This window comes from Rhinoderma darwinii, chromosome 1, assembly GCF_050947455.1.
Source record: "Rhinoderma darwinii isolate aRhiDar2 chromosome 1, aRhiDar2.hap1, whole genome shotgun sequence".
NCBI lineage: Eukaryota > Metazoa > Chordata > Amphibia > Anura > Rhinodermatidae > Rhinoderma > Rhinoderma darwinii.
The window spans coordinates 282723046-282748636 of record NC_134687.1 but is presented as its reverse complement, the minus strand read 5'-3'; the positions used below and the strand labels follow the sequence as shown (position 1 = coordinate 282748636).

Sequence of the window (25591 nt, the reverse complement as noted above, 5' to 3'; positions counted from 1 at the left end):
ATACTTCTACCGGCCTCTCGGGATGGGTCTTTTCTAGAGGTTAGAGGAACTGGGCTTTTCAAGATTGTGGATTTTCCTGAGACAAAACAATTCCAGGGAAGCACAGTGCCAATTGAACTCACTTGATTACTCTGTATAAGAAAAGGATAACACTCCTATAAAAATATATGAACACCTATTTTTTTTGGTTTCTTTTTCTTTATACAAAACCGCGACGACACTGTCCCTTTAAAGACCAAATATAATGTACAGCAAAACAAATAAGGTACTCACGGAGAGGAAAATTAGCAACAAGTGATAGTATATCTATATTAAAGACAGAAAATAAGAAAGGCAGAAGGAAAGACAATGTTTTAAGGTGCTATACCATTATGATGATGATGGGTCATGTTCCTGAGGCAAAACAAACAACATGTACATAGAAGAAGACAAAGCACTCACAGATACCAAGTTCTATTGTCAAGATTCATATATTTTTAAAAAAGCGAATCTGTAACAAGGAGAATGACGTCACTGCTTTCATAGTGGCATTTCTTACTTTAATCCTCACTCTGCAGTATTATCAAGTCATTTACCTATAGACAAGGAGGAAACATTTGGACAAGTGCAGTTTTGACCACCAGGAGAAGTGAGTGATCTCAGTCTTGAGAGAGGTCTCCACATGCAGTCGCTCGGGAATTCAAAGTTCCTCCCAACATTACCCCAGAAACCAGTGTGCTCATTGCAAGACTGCTGAAATCCCATTCATGGCAAAGGTCGTTTCAATAATCCACTTGAGTGAGCTCATCCCCAACAGTGAACTAGTCCTCATGAGCCGCCTCATCGTCTGTCAGAAGCTGCCCATTAGCAGATGGGGTTTCAGAAGGGGCCTGGGATAAGTCCTCAAAGTCCTGACTCATGGTCGGGGAAATGATAGAGGGACTAGTATCACAGGACTCTGTGCTCTGCTCTGAAGTAGCAATAGTGGTGGCCACGCTTTTTAGGGTTGGATCAAAATCATCATCATCATCTTCTAGGATTGGAGATTCATGTACGTCTAAAATCAAATGATAGAAAAGACACAATTTTAGAAGGCTTATGTATGCTTGTGCTATTCTTTGTTATATGTAGCAGACCATAGCGTCCACAAGGTTTTAAAAATGTGCAATATTACCGGTTTGTCTCCCATAAGTGCAGCACAACTTTTCGTTAAACAAATTGCCTTTTACAACAATGTTACTATATAAAAGTAACAAAAACATATTGATCTTAAACCCTTGGCGACATACAATGTACTATTACTGCGTTGTCGCCAAGGGGAAGTATAGAGCGTGCTCACGGGCTGAGCGCGCTTGATACTCGGCGGGTGACAGCTTTTTTTATACAGCCGACACCTCACTCCAGTGGGCGGAATCAAAGTCCACTTTGATTCCGCCCGTTTAACACTTTAAATGCCACGGTCAATCATGACCGCAGCATTTAAATTGTTAGAATCAGGGGGGCGCCCCTCAAACGCGCCTTGGCCGTTTACAATGGTTGTTATTGCAGCCTGGGGGCCTAATAAAGGGCCCCAGGTCTGCCATCTTTGTACTCCTTTGAAGCTCTGCCTCTGGCAGGGCTTCAAAGGAGACTGTACGTATCACGATATTCTGCAATACATTAGTATTGCAGTATGTCATGCAAGCGATCCAACGATCGCTGGTTCAAGTCTCCTAGGGGGACTAATAAAAAAAGTAAAAAAAAAAACCTTTAACTTTTTTTTATGTTTAAAAAAAAAAAAACCTTTTCTCCTAAAGTAATGTTAAAAAAAAAAAAAAAAAAAAGTTGACAGAACTGGTAATGCCGTGTCCGTAAAAAAGTCAGAACTATCACAGTTTAACCCGCTTGGTGATCGCCGTAAAAATAAAAAATTATAAACCTTCGCTCTAAAAAAAAAAAAGAAATAAAAAGTGATCAAAAAGTCGCATATACCCGAAAATGGTATCTGTGGAAACTACAGCTCGCCTCGCAAAAAAACCAAAACGAAGCCCTCACATCGCTAAATTGACTGGAAAATAAAAAAAGTTATGGCTCTCAGAACATTTTTTTTTTAAAGTGCTACTACATAAAACAAAAACATATAAATTTGGTATCACCATAATCGTATCAACCTGTAGAATAAAGGTGCACATGTAGTTTTTACCGCCTGATGGACGCCGCAAAAACAAGACCCCCCCAAAAAATGGTGTAATCGCAGTTTTTTCCCCATTTCACCCCACAAATATATTTTTTTCAGCTTTCCAGTACATTATGCGGTACAATAAGTGGTGCCATGACAAACTACAACTTGTCCCACAAAAAAAAAAAAAAGCCCTCATACGGCTATGTCGACTAAAACACAAAAAGAAGTTATGGCTTTTGGAAGGCGGGGAGGAAAAAACGAAAATGAAAAAACTGAAATTGGACGTGTCTCCAAGGTGTTAAGGTATTTGAGCCTTTTGTGTTTAGAAAGCAGATGTCCAGATGTGGGCATAAAAATATCAGTTAGGTTATGTTCACACGCAGTGTTTTCAGGCGTATTTCAAGGCGTAAACTCCTCGAAATACGCCTTTAAAAACGCTTTACGACCAACATCTCTCCCATGGATGGCCAAGCAGCTCAGAAATACCTCTATGCTACCATCGTTAACTCAAAACTTTTTAGTGGCTTGGGACAGGGAGGCAGCGGCTCTTAACCCCTTAACGCTCCAGGACATACTATTATGTCATGGTAAGTGCATCGTTCGCGCTCCATGACATAATAGTATGCCATGGAGTAAACACGGAGCCGTTCGCGCGGGGCGCGTTCATGAGCTGTGATAGTCTGCTGTCGGAAACAGCAGCTATCACTGCTCAATGTGCCGGGACCGATCGCAGAGCTCCCCCGCCGATTAACCCCTCAGAAGCCGCATTCAATAGCGATCGCGGCTTCTTAGGGGTTAATCCGCCATCGCCGGCCTGCTACAAGATAGCGGCCGGCGATGGTGACTATGGCAACCGGACACCAAACAATGGCGTCCGGCTATGCCATAGACGGAAGCCTAGTGGGTCCTGACAACGTCAGGACCCACTATGCTTGCTGTCAGTGAGTAGCTGACCGTTCTAATACACTGCACTACGCATGTAGTGCAGTGTATTAGAATAGCGATCAGGGTCTCCTGCCCTCATGTCCCCTAGTGGGACAAAGTAATAAAGTAAAAAAAAATTTAAAAAAGTTGTGTAAAAATAAGAAAATAAAAGTTTTAAAAGTAAAAGTAAAAATCCCCCTTTTTCCCTTATCAATCCTTTATTATTAATAAAAATATATAAACAAACAAATAAACTATACATAATTGGTATCGCCGCGTCCGTAACGGCCTGAACTACAAAATTATTTTGTTATTTATCCCGCACGGTGAACGCCGTAAAAAAAAATAATAATAAACCGTACCACAACAACAATTGTTTGGTCACTTCACCTCCCAAAAAATGGAATAAAAAGAGATCAAAAAGTCGCATGTACCGAAAAAGGGTACTGATCGAAACTACAGTTCGTTACGCAAAAAATAAGTCCTCGCACGGCTTTATTGATTGAAAAATAAAAACGTTCTGGCTCTTAGAATAAGGTAACACAAAAAGTCAATGATTGTTTACAAAACGTATTTTATTGTGCAAACGCCATAAGACATAAAAAAAAACTATAAACATCTGGTATCGCCGTAATCGTATCGCCCCGCAGAATAAAGTGAATGTGTCATTTATAGGGCACGGTGCACGCAGTAAAAAAAAATTGAATAAAAAAACAATAGTAGAATTGCTGTTTTTTAGTCACCACGCCACCTAAAAATAGAATAAAAACTGATCAAAAAGCCGCATGCATGACATGAAAACTGCAATGAATTCCTCAAGGGGTCTAGTTTCCAAATTGGGGTCACTTTTGGGGGGTTTCCAATGTTTTGGCACCACAAGACCTCTTCAAACCGGACATGGTGCCTAATAAAAAAGAGGGCTCAAAATCCACTAGGTGGTCCTTTGCTTCGGAGGCCGGTGCTTCAGTCCATTACCGCCCGAGGGCCACATGTGGGATATTTCTCTAAACTGCAGAATCTGGGCAATAAGTATTAAGTTGCGTTTCTCTGGTAAAACCTTTTGTGTTATAAAAAAAATGGTATAAAGAGGATTTTCTGACAAAAAAAAAAAAAGTTAATTTCACCTCTACTTTGCTCTAAATTTCTGTGAAACACCTAAAGGGTTCATAAACTTTCTAAATGCTGTTGTGAATACTTTGAGGGGTCTAGTTTCTAAAATGGGGTGTTTGATAGGGGTTTCTAATATATGGGCCCCTCAAAGCAACTTCTGAACTGAACTGGAACCTAAAAAAATAAATAAATGAGGCAATACTTCGCTTCTTACATTATACTGATAATGAGCCGTGCCCACCCCGAGATGGCCCCAGTTTTGACCGTTTGTATAAACGGAGACCCCTATTAGACCGTTTCAGTGCCCGGTTTTCCCAAGCATACACCCCCGAGAAGTGTATTTCTATTGGTGAGTCCCTGGTACATTTTAAAGGGAGGGTTCAATTCCGCCAGTACCTGCCGGGTAAGAGGGCAAGGTATGGCGTGAAGATGTATAAGCTGTGCGAGAGTGCATCAGGGTATACCTACAGATTTAGGATATATGAAGGAAAGGCCACCCCCAAACCAGACTGCGTCCTGGACTACAATAGGTACATGGGAGGGATGGACTTGTCAAATCAAGTCCTGAAGCCCTACAGCGCCATGCGGTGTGGTATAAGAAGCTGGCCGGGCACATCATACAGATGGCTTTGTACAATGCGTACGAGCTACGTCGATGTGCAGGCCAGAGGGGAACTTTCCTGGAATTTCAAGATCTAATCTTTAGGGACCAGGAAGGGGGGGCACCCAGTACTTCTGGAAGCGAGGCCACACGCATCGTACCAGGGCAACACTTTCCAGGAGAAGTTCCCCAAACCGGTGGAAAGGGAAAGAGTCAAAAGAGGTGCAGAGTCTGCTATAAGAGGGGGATAAGGAAGAACACAATATACCAATGTGACACGTGTCCCGAAAAACCAGGGCTCTGTATAAAAGATTGTTTTAAAATGTATCATACATGCCTTGATTTTTAATTTACCCTGATGCACTCCGTACAGCTTACCCCCCTCATCTTTCCCTTCTGAGCCCTGCCGTATGCCCAGGCAGCTGATAACAGCCACATGTAGGGTATTGCCGTACCCAGGAGAACCCACACTACAATTTAAGGGGTGTATATCTCCGGTGGCGCATGCTGGGCACAATATATTGGACACTGAAATGGCATATATATATATATAAAATTGCAAATCTCACACTGCACCATCTGCTGCGCATTATCTTTTACACAGTACCTGTGGGGTCAAAATGCTCACTACACCTCTAGATGAATGTCTTAAGGGGTGTAGTTTTTAAAATGGGGTCACTTCTCGGGGGTTTCAACTGTACTGGTACCTCAGGGGCTTCTGCATACATGACTTAGCACCAGAAAAGCTCCAGTAGGCCAAATGGTGGTCCTTTCCTTCTGAGCCCTCCCATGGGCCCAAACGGCAGTTTATCACCACAAATGGGGTATTGCCGCACTAAGGACAAATTGGGCAACAAAATGGGGTATGTTGTTCCTTGTGAAAATAAGAAATTTTGATCAAAAATGACATCTTATTGGAAAAAATATCATTTTTTTCATTTCACAGCCCAATTCAAATAGGTGCTGTGAAAAAACTGTGGCATCAAAATGATAACAAAAACCATAAATGAATTCCTTGAGGGGTGTAATTTCCAAAATGGGGTCACTTCTGGTGGGTTTCCATTGCTTTTATACCTCAACACCTCTTCAAACCTGGCATGCTGCCTAAAATATATTCTAATAAAAAAGAGGCCTCAAAATGCACTAGGTGCTTCTTTGCTTCTAGGGCTTGTGTTTTAGTCCACGAGCGCAGTAGGGCCACATGTGGGACATTTCTAAAAACTGCAGAATCTGGACAATACATATTTAGTAGTGTTTCTCTGGTAAAACCTTCTGTGTTACAGAAAAAAATTGAATAAAATTTAAATTCAGCAGAAAAAATGAAATTTGCAAATTTCATTTCCACTTTGCTTTAATTCCTGTGAAATGCCTGAAGGGTTAAAAAACTTTCTATATGCGGTTTTGAATACTTTGAGGGGTCTAGTTTTTAAAATGGGGTGTTTTATCAGGGTTTCTGATACATAGGCCCCTCAAATCCACTTCAGAACTGAACTGGTACCTTCAAAAAAAGGCTTTTGACATTTTCTTAAGAATATGAGAAATTGCTGTTTATGTTCTAAGCCTTGTAACGTCCAAGAAAAATAAAATAATGTTCAAAAAACAATGCCAATCTAAAGTAGACATATGGGAAATGTGAACTAGTAACTATTTTGGGTGGTATAACCGTCTGTTTTTCAAGCAGATGCATTTAAATTCTGAAAAATGCTATTTTTTGTAAATTTTCTCTAAATTTTGCAATTTTTCACAAATAAAGACTGAATATATCGACCAAATTTTACCACGAACATGAAGCCCAAAGTGTCACGAGAAAACAATCTCAGAATCGCTTGGATAGGTTTAAGCATTCCGACGTTATTACCACAAAGTGAAATATGTCAGATTTGAAAAATGCGCTCTGAGCCTTAAGGCCCAAACTAGGCTGCGTCCTTAAGGGGTTAATCTAACCCATTGTCCTGGTCCTTTCACTCCTTTATTTGACAATCCAGACTTTACACCGGCAGTGGGAGTCGAGGAATTTCTTTCTTGGAAGAAGCAGGACAATGTCAGACTAGCTTCCACACTTACTGACACTCATGAGCTCCCCACTTTACTGTCTTTGAGGGAATCGTGTCCTCACAAAAGACTATCTTGGATGGAGTATCTACAGCTTAGGGCAGGGGTGGGCAAACTTTTTGACTCGCGGGCCACAATGGGTTCTAAAATTTGACAGAGGGGCCGGGCCAGGAGCATTTGGAGGGAGTGTTTGGGCCGGATATACTAAAGCATTAAATGTAGTGTGTGCAAACCTCATAGCACAGTAAGAACACTACAACCCAATTTATTAACTGTCTTTCAAATGTGAAAAATAGCCCTTATCAGTTAATAAATTTGTCTCAAGGAATATGCAAGATATGGCATTTACATACTATTTCGCAGATACTGGGAGAAGGAAATGTAAATAGATTAAAATAACATACGCACTGTGATTTATCAAGAAAAAAGTTCTGTTGACTCTGTAAATTAGCTGCCAACCTCTGAGCAGTAGCCGCCCGTTCTTGTGTTGACTGCTTGCTAGCATAGTTTGCATGCTTCGTGGCAAAGTGACGGCTGATATTGTACTCTTTGAAAACCGAAGGGCTTAATGGTGACGTGAAACGAAGTGAAAATTAAAGTGAAATAAAGAGAAATACGCGCCACATTAACCCCTTAATGACCGGGCCATTTTGCACGTTAATGACCAAGGATTATTTTTTGTTTTTCCACGGTCGCATTCCAAGAGTCGTAACTCTTTTTTTATTCCGTCGACATAGCCGTATAAGGGCTTGTTTTTTTCCGGGACGAGTTGTATTTTGTAATTGTACCATTTTTAGATGCTTATAACATATTGATTAACTTTTATTAACTTTATTTTAGGAGAGAATTGAAAATAAGCAGCTATTCCAGCATTAATTTTCACGTTATAAATTTACGCCGTTTACTATGCAGCGTAAATAACATGTTAACTTTATTCTATGGGTCGGCACGATTACAGGGATACCAAATGTGTAAAGGTTTTATATGTTTTTTCTACGTTTGCACAATAAAAACCCTTTTAGAAAAAAATTACTTGTTTTTGCATCGCCGCGTTCCAAGAGGCGTAATTTTTTTATTTTTCCGTCGATGTGGCCGTACGTGGGATTGATTTTTGCGGGACAATGTGTAGTTTTCATTAGTACTATTTTGGGGTACATAGGACTTATAGATGAACTTTTATTTTATTTTTTATGGGGGGATTGGGAGAAAAGAGAGAATTTTGCCGTTGTTTTTTGCGTTTTCTTTGGACGCCGTTCATCCGGCGGTTTAATTAATGTGTTCATTTTATTGGTCAAGTTGTTACGATCGCGGGGATACCATATATGTGTATGTGTGATTTGTTTTGACCGTTTTATTAAATAAAACCACTTTTTGGGGCAAAAAAGTAGTTTTATTTGACTTTGACTGTAATTTTTTTTATTTTTTTTTTCACAAACTTTATTTAACGGTTTTACTTTTTTTTTTTTTGTCCCACCAGGGGACTTCACTATGCGATGTGCCGATCGCATATATAATGCTTTGGTATACTTCGTATACCAAAGCATTATTGCCTGTCAGTGTAAAACTGACAGGCAACCTGTTAGGTCATGCCTCTGGCATCGCCTAACAGGCAGATGCTAAAGACAGACCTGGGGGTCTTTGTTAGACCCCCGGCTGTCATGGAAACCCGACGGCGACCCGCGATTTGTTTGCGGGGGCGCCGATCGGGAGACAGAGGGAGTTCCCCCCTCTGTCAAACACATTAAATGCCGCTGTCACTGTTGACAGCGGCATTTAATGGGTTAAACTGCCGGAATCGGCGCGTGCTTCGATTCCGGCAGTTGCAGCAGGAGCCAGGCTGTGTATAACAGCCGTGCTCCTGCCGCTGATCGCGTGGGTAAACTGTCAGTACCCGCGCGATCACAGGACGGATATATCCGTCCTCCTGCGCGAACTAGCAGCTGCTGAGGACGGATATATCTTGGACAAGTTCGGCGGGCCGGATTAAAAAGCCTAACGGGCCGTATGTGGCCCGCGGGCCGTAGTTTGCCCATGTCTGGCTTAGGGCATACATTTCCTCTTTCCCAGACAATGAGGCTATCACCTTAGACAAAACAGCACTGGAAGTCTTCCTACTGATACCCTCCATGCCGACCAAACTGTTATCAACAATGCACGTCTTTCTTCGTGACTGCTCTGAGCTGTCTCAACTTAGATATGTACAGGCGTGGGAGCGCGAATTGGGGTTGCACATACAGGAGGATTGGCAAAAAATTTTTTTGCTTACACATAAACTGCCATCAGCCTGTTATGCACAGGAAAAGAATTTTAAAATTATCACCCGTTGGTATCGATACCCGGTCTTGTTACATAAAGCTTTTCCCTCCGTGTCTGACCAATGTTGGCGCTGCCTTTCCGCTTTGGGAACCATGTTGCACATATGGTGGGAATGTCCCATATTATCTCCATTCTGGATTAACATATTCAAACTATATAATGTGCTGTTTGATTCCCAGACTCCTATTGAACCTGCCATTGGACTACTGTCCCTTTTGCCAGGCAACGTCACAGCCTTGAAAAAAGGTATTTTCAGGCACTTTCTCACTGCAGCTAGGTGCGTGATTCCTAGACACTGGAAATCCACGAGATGCCCCTCTCTTCGTGAATGGGTTACCGAATTAACTCATATCATGAGAATGGAAGGCCTTCTGGCAGGGGACAATGGCAAACGAGACAGATTCATGGCTACATGGAGGAGCTGGATTCTGTTTGCAGAAAGCGAAGCCCTGCCACGCTGGCTGGAAGAACACACCTAAATCTTCTTTGGCGTCCGTACGTCTTGATTAGAGGCCCCCCCCCCTCTCCACTATATATCTTACCTGTCCCACGGTCCTTCCCTCTTCCGTTTTCTTTGTTTTTCTTTTCTCCCCCCCTGTCTCTTAATTTTATTTTTATTATATGTTCCCTTTTTTTTGCACTATATTATATAATACATCAGACTGATTATATTGTGCTAATTCTGCAGTACTTATTTGTGCCTTATTGAATGGTTCTTACGCAAGGTACACTGCTTGATGCCAATAATACATATGCTCTTTATGTATAACATTCACATTGTATGCCAAAATCTTATGTAAAGTGGTTCAGTTGAACTGCCACTCGTTCAAATGCATTGAAGTTGTTATTTGTTTGTATTGAAAATTTAATAAACTTTGATAAAGAAAAAAAAAAATAATAATAATATACTGTGCAGTATCATTTATTTTAACACAAGAGCCTATGGGTGACGTATGCCACTGTATGGAATACGTCATCGGTATACATTTAACGTATGCCTCATGGGCTTTTTCATGACATACGTTCAACAGATACCATTATAGTCTATGGCCGACGTAAGCGTTAAAATAATGGTATCCATTTAACAGGTATGCCATGAACAGGATCATGAGAGTGCTTAAACGTAGACCATTAAATTCTATGGTGGCGGATACCACTGTGAAGGCATCCGTCACCGCGTATGTTAAACGTGGGCCAAAAACGTGACATGCACATAGCCTGATGAATCAGTGTTGGAAGCTTTTCGGCTGTGCTTGGACTGCAGGTTAGCTAATGCGTACCAGGAGTGAGGTTATCTCATCATTGGCTCAGGATGCTGCGCTGTCCCTCCCCATGATGTACACCGCAGCTCTCTCGGATTAGATTGACTGCTATGTATAAGCGTAAGCCGACCACAAGCTCACGGGGAGCTTATTTCTATTACAGGAAGGGTAAAAGGATTGGAACCTGCAAGCAACTAAACCACAAGTGAGACAAAGACGATAGATATGCTGGGGGCAAAGGAGGCTCAGAAACTGTGCAGCCCGGAGAACTGGTAAGATTAGGGAAATGATGAATAAAACTACATGGTCCGAAAAAACTTTTTGACTGTGATAATATAATGAAGAACTTACTACTGAAAGACTCTGGATACTGTTTTGCCAACTTCCCTTTTAACATCCTGCAGTAGGAAGAAAAAAAAAAAAGAAGATAGAGAGATCGATTCAATAATACAATTCTAATACCTTGTGAATCCTTTTACCCAACTTTCCTACTCATTAATGGTGGTCATCACAGTGATCAAAAGTGCCAGTCTGGGCACAAGTGAGTAAAGTGACACAGCAACACTAAATAAATTCTACTGGTAAAGATGTGTAGTGGCTATCCGCACACTAGATGAGACCGTCAGCATTGGATATCACGACTGCTTGTTACTGATGATCAGGGAGGGGGTGACAAAGAATGAACCAAAGCTCCCACCTTATTCTCCTAAATATCAAGTCTAGATCCTTCTTCATCTCCACCAGTGTCCTTGTGTGATGTAGAAATCGATCACTCATCTGTTGTAGTCGTGCATTAGATAGACTGTTAAAATTTAAGAGCATTTCATTGGTCTTCTCAAAACGATCAAGCCTGAAGACAAAGAAGAGAAACAGTCATGATTCAATTTCTTAAACTGCAACTCCAAATTGAAACATCATTTTACTTTTAGGTCCAGAATATCTTTATAGGGTCAGGGCTCTGCTTTTCCTTACACAGAGCACTAAATACCCTGCTTCACAAAGTCTTAGCCCGGGTTCACATGGAATGGAAATGCTGTAGGTTTTCCAAGCGGAAAATCCACAGCGGATTACAGTACCAGCCATGTGAATGAGATCCGAACAAATCTCATCCACATGCTGCATGTAGCGGCCACCACCACACCTCTCTCTCCGCCACTAAGGCTGGGTTCACACGAGAATGTTCGGTCCTTAAAGGACGGAACGTATTTCGGCCACAATTCCCGGACCGAACACACTGCAGGGAGCCGGGCTCCTAAATCATAGATATGTACGACGCTAGGAGTCCCTGCCTCGCTGCGGGACAAGTCTGAATTATTACAATATTACGTTATTTAACCCATTTGGTGAATACCGTTAAAACAAAAATGGAAAACACCCAAATTGCTGTTTTTTGGCCACCTTAGTTCTTAAAAAAATTGAAATAAACAGTGATCAAAAAGTCACATGTACCCCAAAATAGCACCAATAAAAAAACAACAGCTCGCCCCTCAAAAAATAAGCCCCCACATTGCCCAATCGACGTAAAAGTAAAAACGTACAGCTCTCAGAATATCGCAACGCAATTTTTTTTAACAGATACATAAAAAAAAGATAAATATAACATTTTATTGCCTTAAAAAAAATGTTGTTAAAAAAAAATTGTTTTGTTTGACCACAATCTGAGCTCCATAACTTTTTTTTATTTTTCCACAGATTGAGTGGTGTGTGGGCTGATTTTTTGCAGGACGAGCTGTAGTTTTTATTGGTACCATTTTTTGGTACATACAACTTTTTGATAACTTATTCGATTTTTTTTAGGAGAGCTAAGGTGACCGAAAAACAGCAATTTTGTCGGTTTAACGTTTTTGTTTTTTACAGCGTCCACCGTGCGAGTTAAATAATGGTATATTGTAGTAGTCCAGACTTTTACGGATGCAGCGATACCAATTTTGTTTATTTTTTACATTACTCTAGAGGAAAAATGTGAAAAGATTTTATTTTTAACTTATTTTATTTTTTTCCACTACTAATAACTTTATTAAAGGGTAACTAAACGTTCGACAAACTTCTAACATGTCGTAGCGGCATGTCAGAAGTTTTGATTGGAGGGGGTCCGAACACTCAGACCCCCACCAACCGCTAAAACAAAGTGGCAGAAGTGCTCGTGTGAGCACTCAGCCACTTCATTTCTGCTCTGCTTTTTCCGGGAATCAATGTATTGGAGTACGGGCTCAATAGAAAGTCTATGAGCCCATACTCCGACGCATCGACTTTCCGAAAAAAGCTAGTGTATTGCAGTATATTGTCATTTTCACAGGCTTCTGTTAAGTCGCACCATCGATACGGCTTAACAGAGGCAGACTTGGGGGCCTTCATTAGGCCCCTGGGCTGCCATGACAACCACCGGTATCCCCGGTTCGCGGTGTGGGGGCGCCAATGAGCTGTCGAAGGGGGCCGCTCCCCTCTTTTCAACGCTTCAGATGCTGCGGTTTCGATTGACCACAGCATTTGAGGGGTTAAACGGCCAGGAACAGCGCGATCGCTGTTCCTGGCCATTAATCCCGGGTGTCAGCTGTAAAAGGTACAGAGCCTACTTAGAAAATAATTATAGGTTCCATAAAAATTATTTGTCACCCACTACCACCAGGTACTGCTGGCTTAATAGATGATGCGCTGGTGACAGGTTCCCATTAAAGAGTTGCTCCCAGCTTAGACATTCATGGCATATTCATTGGATATGCTGTGTCTGATAAATGCAGGTCCCAACTCTGGGACCTGCACCTATCACCAGAACGGGGGTCACTGGCTGCCACATAAAGGTGGAGAATGAATGAACGAGCATGGGCACGGCTCACTCCATTGGTCCATTATGTTCTACAGGAGTTACGCAAACAGCCTCTCCATTCATTCTCCTCCTTAATGCCGCGGCCGCCTCACCAGAGATGGTACCTGCATCTATCACATATTGAAGACATAATCCCATGGATATGCCACAAATGTCGAAGGTGGAAGAACCCCTTTAAGTGGCACGCCCATGTGCTCAGCATGTTGAAGGGCTCTCAGCACATGCAGGAAATGTGGCTTATGATGAAGATATACTTGCATCCCTAGAGTATACCCATTGCCACATGAGCTACATAGAGAGAACTTTCCTCATTGCCATATATTATTATACGTACGTTGTCAAACTCCTTACGTAGGAGGTCCGGACTATGGAATTACTGGCAGCTATACAGGCCAATAATGCTGCAGTACTTTTTCTTATAGAAATCAAACATGTCTGAAAAATTTGCAGCCTCTTATTTTCAACTGTATTCATGTCAGCGGCTGGGCAATGGGAGTAAATCTGACTGAAAAAACACTGACAACACAGAATACATACAATAAATAAGTGAATATGGACAACGTCTGGTATTTTGGGTCTATATTTCCATACAAATATGTGAATGAGGCCTTAAGGGGTGCCTCCAAATAGTGAGGCTTTTTTTGAGCGCTGTGGCTATGACAAATCATGTACAATTCAGTATATAAACTTACATGTGCCTCTGAGCCAGTATAATGGCATTAACATCCTCCGAGTTCACCATATTTAGAATCCTGCTACAAAATACTCCTGAAGCGCCTGGCTCCATCACCTGGTCAGCGGCCTGGAAAAACAAGTCAAACTATTAAAAAGACATAAAAACGTGCAGATTTCAGTACATGCACCAGCGCATGCAATGTCTGCAGGATGTATGTCCTGTGCATTTTGCAGCAATATATTTTCTTATTTTTTACGGACTCACTAAGGCAGAATCCAGATGACCGTAGTATACGTTCATGTGACGGCGGTTAAAACAACAGCCGTCACGCGAATGCATGTATTTCAATGGGGCCGATCGCACGGCCGTTGTTTCAACGGACCTTGTAAAGTGTCCGTTGAAAAATAGAACATGTCCTATGCCAATCTGGGGCCAGTGGGCAGGGCGAAAATCCCACCTCATAAACAAGCAGATCTCCACATGTGAGGATTTCATCTAACTTTTCGGGTAACACGCTGCCCATAAGAAGTGCAGGATAGATCACCTGACAGGTGCATTATAAAAGTGGTTCTATATAAATATAGATTTATCTTTCTGGAAATCTGTATTGATGAATGTACATTGTGGCATACTACAATTCTTATCAGTAGTCAATGGAAGAGGGGGAAGGTATGGGGACACCCTATTCCAAATCTGACAGACTGGGCGAACACTGAAAGAATACACCATCGTTAGGGCTTGACCACACGTAGCGGAATTGCGGCGTATTGGCCGTATGGAATTGCGGATGGAAAATACGCAGCAGAATAAATACAGTAGCAACAAAGTGGGTGAGATTCAACAAATCTCATCCACACGCTGCAGAAAATTTCTCACCAGAAATTGACCTGCGCGGCGTATTTTTCTTACCGCATGTCAATTCCTGCTGCGGAAATTGGACTCAATTGCTGCGTTTTTCAGAGGAGATGTCACAATCTTCCAGCATAGAGGAAAAACACTGAAAAATGCACACAATTTTCTGCAGTAAAAAACGCAGGAAATGGTGCGGTTTTTCTGCAACGGAAATCCTGCTAGTTTCTGCGGAATTGCTGCAGAAAATTCCGTTACGTGTGGACAAGCCCTTAAAGTCCATTCTTTTCCATATGCCCTCTCAGCACACTTGATTGTCTGACAAATGAGCCACCTCCTTGGCACAGGAGTTCAAATACCACCACCTCCATTGGAGGATCAAGTGCAGCCGTTTGGTTCCATAGATGTCCTAACAACAAGTACTGTGTCTGGTCAAAAACACTCTTTAACCCCTTGCCGTCGTAAACAACTTTCAGATTTTCATTTTCGTTTTTTCCTCCCCACCTTCCAGAAGCCATAACGTCTTTATTTTTCCATCGATATAGTCCTATGAGGGCTTGATTTTTGCGGGACGAGTTGTCGTTTTTCGTAGCATCATTTATTTAGCCGAATTATGAGTACGAGGAAACGGGAAAAAATAATTTGTGGGATAGAAAATGAAAAAAACAGCGATTCTTGAATGTTTTTTTGCGCGCCGTTTTTACAGAAGTCACTGTGCAATTAAAACAACATGTTAATTTTATTCTGTGGGTCAATACGATTACTGCGATACCAAATATGTATAGTTTTTTTTATATATTTTACAAGTAAAAACCTAAGTGTAAAAAAATCTAATTTATTTGGCGTCGCCAAATTCCGAGAGCCATAAGTTTTTTATTTTTCCGTCGATTAAGTGGTGTGAGGGCTTATTTTTTAAAGGATAAGCTGTAGTTTTTAATAATACCATTTTGGGGTACATGCGACGGGTTGATCACTTTTTATTTCATTTTTTGTGGGAGATTAGGTGACCAAAAAAATAGCATTTTTTTTACGGCGTTCATCGTGCGGGTTAAATGATGATAGATTGTAAGGGTATGCTCACACGAGGTCATTACGTCCGTAATTGACGGACGTATTTCGGCCGCAAGTCCCGGACCGAACACACTGCAGGGAGCCGGGCTCCTAGCATCATAGTTATGTACGACAGTAGGAGTCCCTGCCTCTCCGTGGAACTACTGTCCCGTACTGAAAACATGATTACAGTACGGGACAGTTGTCCTGCAGCGAGGCAGGGACTCCTAGCATCGTATATAACTATGATGCTAGGAGCCAGGCTCCCTGCAGTGTGTTCGGTCCGGGACTTGCGGCCGAAATACATCCGTCAATTACGGACGTAACATGCTCGTGTGAACATACCCTAATAGTTCAAACTTTTACGGACGCGGCGATACCAATTATATTTATTTATTTTTTTTACTATGCTCTAGTGGGAAAATGGGAAAAGGGGGGTTTTTTGAACTTTTTATTTTTTTTTACACAAAAAAACCCCAAAACTTTATTTAGCTCATTTTTACTTTTTTTATTAGTCTCCCTAGGGGACTTCAACCAGTGATCGCTAGATCGCTTGCACGATATACTGCAATACTAATGTATTGCAGTACATCGTGATTCTGACAGGCACCTATTAAGCCCTGCCAGAAGCAAGGCTTAATAAGTGTACAAAGATGGCGGACCTGGGGGTATTGACCGCAGCATTTAACGAGTTAAACTAGCGGGATCGCGCTCGAGCGCGATGCCGCTAGTTACTCTGAAGTGTCGGCTGTAACATACAGCCGACACGTATGGAGCGAGCTCACTGCGTGAGCCCGCTCCATACTTCCCCTACCCGACTTTGGCGTATGGATACGTCAAATGTCGGGAAGGGGTTAAAGCGTAGCTAAACGTTTGACAATCTTCTGACATGTCATAGTGACATATCAGGAGTTTGTATCGGTGGGGGTCCGAGCACTGAGACCCCCACCAATAACTAGAACGAAGCAGCTGAAGTGCTCGTGTGAGTGCTCCACCGCTTTGTTTCTGTTCGGCTGTTTCCGGAAATAAATGTAAAATGTATCGGTGTATGCACTCAATAGAAAGTCTATGAGCCCATACTCCAATACATCGGCTTTCCGGAAAAAGCCGGACACGAAGCAGCGGAGCGCTCACACGAGTTTGTCAAACGTTTAGCTACACTTTAAAGATAATCGGTGATAGAGACACAAGCTAAAAAAATTAGGCTTGTTAACCAATTCCCGCCGCAGCCATTTTTCAGATTTTCACTTTCATTCTTTCCTCCCCACCTTCCAAAAGCCATAATTATTTTTCATTTTTCCATCAATATAGCCGTATGAGAGCTTCTTTCTTGCGGGACGAGTTGTAGATTTTTATGGCACCATTTATTGTACCATATAATGTAGTGGGGAAAAAATTTGTGAGGTGGAATAGGAGAAAAAAAAACGCGATTCCTCAATCTTTGGGGGGCGGTGTTTCATTTTTACGACATTCACAGTGCGGTAAAAACGTAATGTTAACTTTATTCTACAGGTCAATACAATTATGGTGATACCAAATGTAGAACTTTTTTTTTTTTACGTTTGACTAAGTTTACAAGGAAAAAACGGATGGTTAAAAATAAAAAATGTGGGTTCTGTTGCCATATTCTGAGAGCCATAACTTTTATTTTTCCATCAATTGAGCGGTATGAGAGCTTATTTTTTGTGGGGCGAGCTGTAGTTTCTTTTGGTATATAAGACTTTTTGATCACTTTTTATTCAATTTTTTTGTGAAGATGAAGCGACCAAAAAAAAAAAAAAATACAACAGTGATTCTGGCATTTATTTTTGGCAGCGTTCACCTAGTGGACTAAATAATTATATATTGCAATAGTTTGGACTTTTATGGACCTGGTGATACCAGTTTATGATACTTTTTTTTTTAAACATTGTGCTTGGGGGAAAGTGGGAAAATGTTTGTTAACGTTTATTTTTTTTATATTAACCCCTTCCCGACATTTGACGTACATGTACGTCATGGAAAGTACTGACTTCCCGCATCTTGCCGTACATGTACGTCAAACGTTTGGCACCGGCTCAGAAGCTGAGCCGGTCCCATCATCACCGGATCTCAGCTGTATCTTACAGCTGACATCCGACTGTAACGGCGGGGACCGAAATTAGCTTCGATCCCCGCCATTAACCCCTTAAGTGCAGCGCTCAAACGCGATCGCTGCACTTAAGGTGTTTGCAGCTCATCGGAACCCCAGTAATGAAATTGCCGGGGTTCCGGTGGCTGCAATGGCAACCGGAGGCCTAATACTGGCCTCCCGGTCTGCCTAGCACCGGCCTCCCGGTCTGCCTAGCACCGAAGCCGGTCAAGATCCGCCCGGCGGCGGAGCCTGATCGGCTTCCGTAGCTGCCGGCAAGATGGCGCCGGGTCAGGAGCTGATCCGGCGTCATCAGCGGTGGAAGTCAGCTGTACTGTACAGCTGACATCCACCTGTAACGGCAGGAACCGGAGCTAGCTCCGATCCCTGCCATTAACCCCTTCGATGCAGCAATCGAAAGCGATTGCTGCATCGTAGCGGTTACAAGCAGATCGCCAGCCCTGACAGGCAATCGGGACTGGCGACTGCTGTTATGGCAACAGGAGACACAATGGTCTCCTGCTCTGCCATTACGGAAGCCGATTTAGGCCCCGCCGGGAGGCGAAGCCTAAACGGCTTGCTGTCAGTGAATGACTGACAGATCTAATACATTGCACTACATAGGTAGTGCAATGTATTAGAAAAAAAAAAATCTGACCGTTGGACCTTCAAGTCCCCTAGTGGGACTTGAGAAAAAGTGTAAAAAAAGTATAAAAAAAGTGTAAAAAAAAGTGCAAAAAATAAAAGTTTGAAAACAATAAAAGTTTCAAGTAATCAAATAACACACAATCCCCCTTTTACTCTTATCAAGTCCTTTATTATTGAAAAATAATAATAAACCATATGTATTTGGTATCGCCACGACCGTAACGACCGGAGGTATCAAAATATTATATTATTTATTGCACGCGGTGAACAGCGTAAAAAAAAACCGTAAAAACGTTACCAGAGTTTCTGTTTTTTAGTCACTTTGCCCTACAAATATTACAATAAAAAGTGATCAAAAAGTCGCACGTATACAAAAATGGTACCTATAAAAACTATAGCTCGTCCCGCAAAAAACAAGCCCTCATACAACTCCGTCGACAAAAAAATTAAAACGTTATGGTTCTCACAACTTGGCGACAGAAAAAATACATTCTTTTTACAAAAGTAATTTTATTGTGCAAAAAGTTGTAAAACATAAAAAAGTTCTATAAATGAGGTATCGCCGGAATCGTACTGACCCGCAGAATAAAGGTAACATGTAGTTTATAATGCGTGGTGAACTCTGTATAAAAAAAAAACCAAAAAAAGCTGTGCCAGAATTGCGTTTTTTGGTTTACCTGGCATCCCAAAAAATAGGATAAAAGGTGATCAAAAAGTCACATGTACCCCAAAATGGTACCAATAATAACTACAGCTCGTCCCGCAACAAACCAGCCCTCATACCGCTACGTCTATGAAAAATAAAATTAGTTATGGCTCCAATAAGTCAGGAAATAAAAAAATATGCAGTTGTGCCCGAGGAGAACATTTCTTCTGTTTCAAGAGGCGATTTATCAAGGACCTAAAATTAGGGAACCAGGAAGGGAGGGCCCAATCATATCCGATGGAAGCGACGGTGCCCGTATTATACCAGGATAATACTTTCCCAGCAAAATTCCCCAAACTACAAAGGCGCGGAGTGTGGACCAAAAGGGGGATAAGAAATGACACCATTTATCAGTGCGGCACCGGCCTGTGCAGAAAGGATTGCTTCACAGCGTAACACACATCTATGGATTATTTTTATTTTTTTATACCACCTGACTATGCCCCTTATATACTCCGCCCCGCTTACATGTACCCCCACATTATAAAACACCAGCAATACTCAAACAAATATAGTACCAAGCAAAATCCGCTCTCCAAAAGCCAAATGGTGCTCCCTCGGCCCTGAACCCTACAGCGTGCCCAAACAGCAGTTTCCTTCAACATATATGGCACCGTCATACCCGTGAGAACCCTTTTAACAATTTTTGTGGTGTGTGTCTCCAGCGTCATAAGCTGGGCATGACATATTTGCCACTGAATGGCATATCTAGGGAAAAATATAAATTTCTAATTTGCACCATCCGCAGCGCATTCATTTATGGAAAAGACCTGTGGGGTGAAAATGCTCACTACACCCCTTAATAAATGCCTTGAGGGGTGCAGTTCCATAATGGGGTCACTTATCAGGGGTTTCTTTTTATTATTTCACATCTGAGCCTCTGCAGTTGTGAACCAATACTTTGTAAATCGCCAAATTAGGCCTCCACTCCGCATGGTACTCTTCACTCCTGAGCCCTGTCATATGTCCAGACAAAAGATTAGGGCCACATGTAGGGTGTTTCTAAAACCGGGAAACACCGCATAATAATTAGAGAGCTGTCTTGTTATGGTGGCACAAGCCGGGCACCACATATTGGCATATCTATGGAAAAAAATCCCATTTTCACTCTGCAACATTGAGCGCACACTAATTTCTACAAAACACCTGCAGGGTTAAAATGCTTACTACACCCCTTGGTAAATGCATTGAGGGGTGTAGTTTACAAAATGGGGTCACTTCTGGGGGGTTTCCACTGTTTTGGGCCCACAGGTGCCCAGAAACCAATCCAGCAACATCTGCACTCCAAATGGCGGTCCTTCCCTTCTGAGCCCTGCCGTTTGCCCAAACAGCAGTTTATGACCACATATGGGGTATTGCCGTACTCGGGAGAAATAGCTTTACAAATGTTGGGTTCTTTTTTTCCTTTATTTGTTGAGAAAATGAAAAAATTTGCGCTAAAGCTACGTCTTATTGAAGAAAAAGGACTGTTTTTATTTTCACTGCCTAATTCTAATAAATTCTATGAAACATCTGTGGGGTCAAAATGCTCACTACACCCCTAGATGCATTCTTCAAGAGGTGTAGTTTCCTAAATGGAGTCCCTTTTTGGGCGTTTTCATTGTTTTGTCCCCTCAGGGGCTTTGCAAATGTGACCTGGCCTCCGCAAATCATTCCTGCTAAATGTGATCTCAAAAAGTCAAATAGTGCTCTTTCCCTTCTAAACCCTGCCGTGTGTCCAAACAGCCGTTTATTACCACATGTGGGGTATTGTTTTACTCGGGAGAAATTGCTTTACAAATTTTGTGGTGCTTTTTCTCCTTCAGTCCTTCTGGAAATGAGAAAAAATTAGCTAAACCTACATTTTATTTGAAAAAAATGTAGATTTTCATTTTCACAGCCTACTTGCAAAAATTTCTGCAAAAAACCTGTGGGGTCAAAATGCTCACTATACCCCTAGATAATTTCCTCAAGGGGTATAGTTTCCAAAATGGGGTCACTTGTTTGGGGTTTTCACTGTTTTGTCCCCTCAGGGGCTTTGTAAATGTGACATGGCCTCCGCAAACCATTCCTGCTAAATGTGAACTCCAAAAGCCAAATGGCGCTCTTTCCCTTCTCAGCCACGCCGTGTCTCCAAACAACCGTTTATTACCACATGTGAGGTATTGTTTTACTCGGGAGAAATTGCTTTACAAATTTTGCGGTGCTTTTTCTCCTTTAGTCCTTGTGGAAATGAGAAAAAAAATCGCTAAACCTACATTTTCTTTGAAGAAATGTTGATTTTAATTTTCACGGCCTACTTCCAATAATTTCTGTAAAAAACCTGTGCGGTGAAAATGCTCACTACACCCCTAGATAATTTCCTTGAGGTGTCTAGTTTCCCAGATGGGGTCACTTTTGGGGGATTTTGACTGTTTTGGCACCACAAGAGCCCTTCAAACCTGACATGGTGCCTAAAATATATTCTAACAAAAATAAGGCCCCAAAATCCACTAGGTGCTCCTTTGCTTCTGAGGCCGGTGTTTCAGTCCAGTAGCACGCTACGGCCACATGTGGGATATTTCCTAAAACTGCAAAAACTGGGCAACAAATATTGAGTTGCATTTCTCTGGTAAAACCTTCTGTGTTATAAAAAAAATTGTATTAAAAATGTATTTCTGCAGAAAAATATGAAATTTGTAAATTTCACCTCTACTTTGCTTTAATTCCTGTGAAATGTTTAAAGGGTTAAGACATTTTCTAAATGCTGTTTTGAATACTTTGAGGGGTGAAGTTTTTAAAATGGGGTGACTTTTTTGGGGTTTCTAATATATAAGGCCCTCAAAACCACTTCACAACTGAACTGGCCCCTGTAAAAATAGCCTTTTGAAATTTTCTTGAAAATGTGAGAAATTGCTGCTAAAGTTCTAAGCCTTGTGAGGTCATAGAAAAATAAAAGAATGTTCAAAAAACGATGCCAATCTAAAGTAGACATATGGGGGATGTTAATTAGCAACAATTTTGTGTATTATAACTGCCTGTCTTACAAGCAGATACATTTAAATTGAGAAAAATGCTAATTTTTGCAATTTTTCGCTAAATTTTGGTGTTTTTCACAATTAAATACTGAACATATCGAGCAAATTTTGCCAGTAACATAAAGTCCAATGTGTCACGAGAAAACAATCTCAGAATCGCTTGGATAGGTGAAAGCATTCCGGAGTTATTACCACATAAAGTGACACATGTCAGATTTGAAAAATGAGGCTCTGTCAGGAAGGTCAAAAGTGGCTAAAGAGGGAAGGGGTTAAACTTTGTTTTACTGTATTTAACTTTTTTTTTTTTACTTGTTCCCCTAGGAGATCGTTAGATCGCTTGCATGATAAAGGGCAATATGTACGGCATATCCTATGGCTATGCCATACGTGTCTAAAATGGGAATAACCCTTTAACTTCTCAGTAACAGATAAAACAACCACTTCTTTATTGATAGAACAAGCAGACAAAGGGACAGTTGGTCAAAAAGGTAATTCAAAGATCACAACCAATATGGCTGCACTTCTGCAAAAATGCCCTCTGCAGTATAGCGACAATATGCCTTTCGATCTCTTAGTTTAGCAAACATAACTACCAAACTTTGACTAGTACTTTAACTTTGGATTTACGAACACGCGTCCATTTTAAGTTTTTGATGTAAATTCTCTAAGGGCCCTTTTACATGGGTCAATTATCGGGCAAACAAGCGGACACAGAATGCTCGTTCTCTATAATTATCCTGCGTAAACAGGGGAACGAGCACCCGATGAATGATAGAAATATATGGGGACGAGCAATCGTAGTAAGGAGCGCTCGTCCCCATAGCTCATTGTGAAAGGAGCAAACGAGCGCCGATCAACAAGCGGTCTAATTGATCGGCGCTCGTTTACACGGCCCACGTCGGGCTGTATAAAAGTACCCTAAGTGAACGAGCCCTCAAGTCCAATGAGAAGTGCTAAAAAGGCTCACGTGACAGCAGCTGCCAATGTATTATACAGAACCCATTTAAATAAATTAGCTACAGAGTAACCCACAGTTGCACCAATGCCACCAGAGCCCCCATAATAGTATAACCTGCACCTCTGATTGTCGGAGAGGATTCAGCAGACAGTAGATGCAGCCACTAACTTTTTAGTAGTTCCTTAACATGAGGACCTGTCTGGTGCCAGCACGTGTGCCCTTCTTTACTACACGGTCATGTCTTCAGTCATTGGCTGCTGTGATTTCAGAGGGGAGTTTGGGCACATTACCCGGGCACCTGTCATGCAGAAGATGCAGGGGACCCGGACTTCCCGTTCTAGTATAAAGCTACGAGAATGTATTGTGAAGCGGCAGGATCACACAATACGGTCACATCATGCGACATCGGTTACCGAGTGCGGCTGCTTCCCCTGGGAGTCGGGCAGATCCTTGCTCATTTCTCAACACCTTCCCCCCGACATGCAGCAGCAGCCACCGGCAATCCTCCCCACTTCCTGGTTACACTTGTAATCCTGCGTCTCATTGGTCACTTCCTGCTGCCTGCAGATTGGCTCTTCTAGCTGGTTGTCACGCCCACTGGCCCTTTAACCCTCTATGAGCGTGCTGTCATGTATGTGACCAGCCGCGCACGTGTAGAAGAACCTGTGTATGTAAACAAGTGACGGACGACGCATCTGTGAGCCGTACCTTGCGCTCCAGGAGAGAGCCGCTCTACATAATTGACCAGAGATGTACTAGAAAATAGCAGCTGATATGAGTAGATCCTGAGAGATAACTGATCATGGGGACAGACTATTGGCTGGTCTTCAAATCAGGGATCACATTGATGCAGTATAGGGTTGCCACCACGCAGGCTCACCCGGAAATCACATTGGGAGGTTGGTAACAGTCAACTATTTTTACCGGCAAAAGAAAGTACCGGTTGGTTACTCTTCTTTGTCAGGCTCCTCAGACCTAGAACAAGTGTGAGATTGGCACCAGCGGTGGATTGCAGAGGGCAAGGCACGGGCATAACTAGGGAAGACTGGGCCCCATAGCAAACATTTGACTGGGCCCCCCGCCTAGGTGCCACACGTAGCCCCCTTTATAGATAGTGCCCCCTGTAGATTGTGCCATACAGCCCCCCTGTAGATAGTATCACACTCCACTTGTAGATAGCGCCCCCACCTCCCACTTGTAGATAGTGGCATACAGCTCCCCCTGAAGATATCGCCATAAAGCCCCCCATGTATATAGTGCCACACAGCCCCCTCCCTTGTATATAGTGCCACACAGCCTCCTGTAAATAGCTCCACACACAGCCCCCCCTAGTAGATAGTGCCACACAGCCCCCCTAGTAAATAGTGCCACACAGCCCCCCTAGCAAATAGTGCCACAGAGCCCCCTAGTAGATAGTGCCACACAGCCCTCTTTGTGTATAGTGCCACCCAGCCCCCCTGTGTAGTGCCATACAGCCCCCCTGTATAGTGCCATACAGCCCCCTCTTGTATATAGTGCCACACATCCTCCCTTGTATATAGTGGCACACAGCCCCCTGTAGACCACGCTACACAGACCTCTCCCCTTGTAAATAGTGCCACACACAGCCCCCCTAGTAGATAGTACCAGAGCTCCCCCTTGTATATAGTGCCACCCTGCTCCCCGCTGGTATATAATGCCACCCTACTCCCCCCTTGTATATAGTACCACAGAAGCCCCCCTTGTATACACTGCCACCCTGCTGCCCCCTTGTCTATAGTGCCACCCTGCTGCCCCCTTGTCTATAGTGCCACCCTGCTTCCCCCCCTTGTATATAGTGCCACCCTGCTCCCCCCTTGTATATAGTGTCACCTTGCTACCCCTTGTATATAGTGCCACCCTGCTCCCCCCATTGTATATAGTGTCACTCTACTCCCCTCATTGTATATAGTGCAACCCTGCTCCCCCCCTTGTATATAGTGCCACAACCCGCCCCCCCAAAAATAATTTGTACTTACCTTGCCCTGTTCCCGTGACGGACGGAGCGTTGCACATCGGATGGGACTCATGCGCAGACCAGGGTGATGCAGTTACTTCATCCCGCCGGCCTGCGCCTTATAGGCTGCAGGCCTAACATGGCCTGCAGCCTATTTTATTCATTTGTATCGGTGTCCTGAGGACGCCAATACAAGTGAATGTGGCTGTCACTAGCACTGGGGCCCCCTCCAGTGCTAGCGACGACACTGGGCATGAGGAGGCCCGTGCTGCACGTCCCATTAATGTTAGGGGTCGGGCGGCGCAGGCCCCGTAGTGGTGTCTCTACCGCTGTAACAGCCATAACGGTTGCTAGCGGCATCCCCGGGCATGGGGGGGCCGTGTCGGTGGGTGGC

At 42.7% G+C, this 25591-nt stretch overlaps 1 protein-coding gene across 2 annotated transcripts; it reads right to left on the bottom strand.

Moving 5' to 3' along the window:
- Positions 1-451: 451 nt before the first annotated feature.
- On the bottom strand, positions 452-23770 carry KXD1 (KxDL motif containing 1). 2 transcript variants are annotated; one of them, XM_075850704.1, is made up of 5 exons: positions 23636-23770; positions 13922-14031; positions 11103-11255; positions 10757-10803; positions 452-1036 (listed from the first exon to the last, which is right to left on the bottom strand). In XM_075850704.1, exons 1-5 carry the CDS (start codon positions 23678-23680, stop codon positions 801-803), a joined length of 591 nt encoding a protein of 196 aa, XP_075706819.1. In that variant the 5' UTR covers positions 23681-23770; the 3' UTR covers positions 452-800. The 2 variants fall into 2 exon arrangements, with proteins under 2 accessions (XP_075706819.1, XP_075706824.1); XM_075850709.1 differs by lacking the exon at positions 23636-23770 and adding an exon at positions 23343-23621.
- Between the last annotated feature and the right edge of the window lie 1821 nt (positions 23771-25591).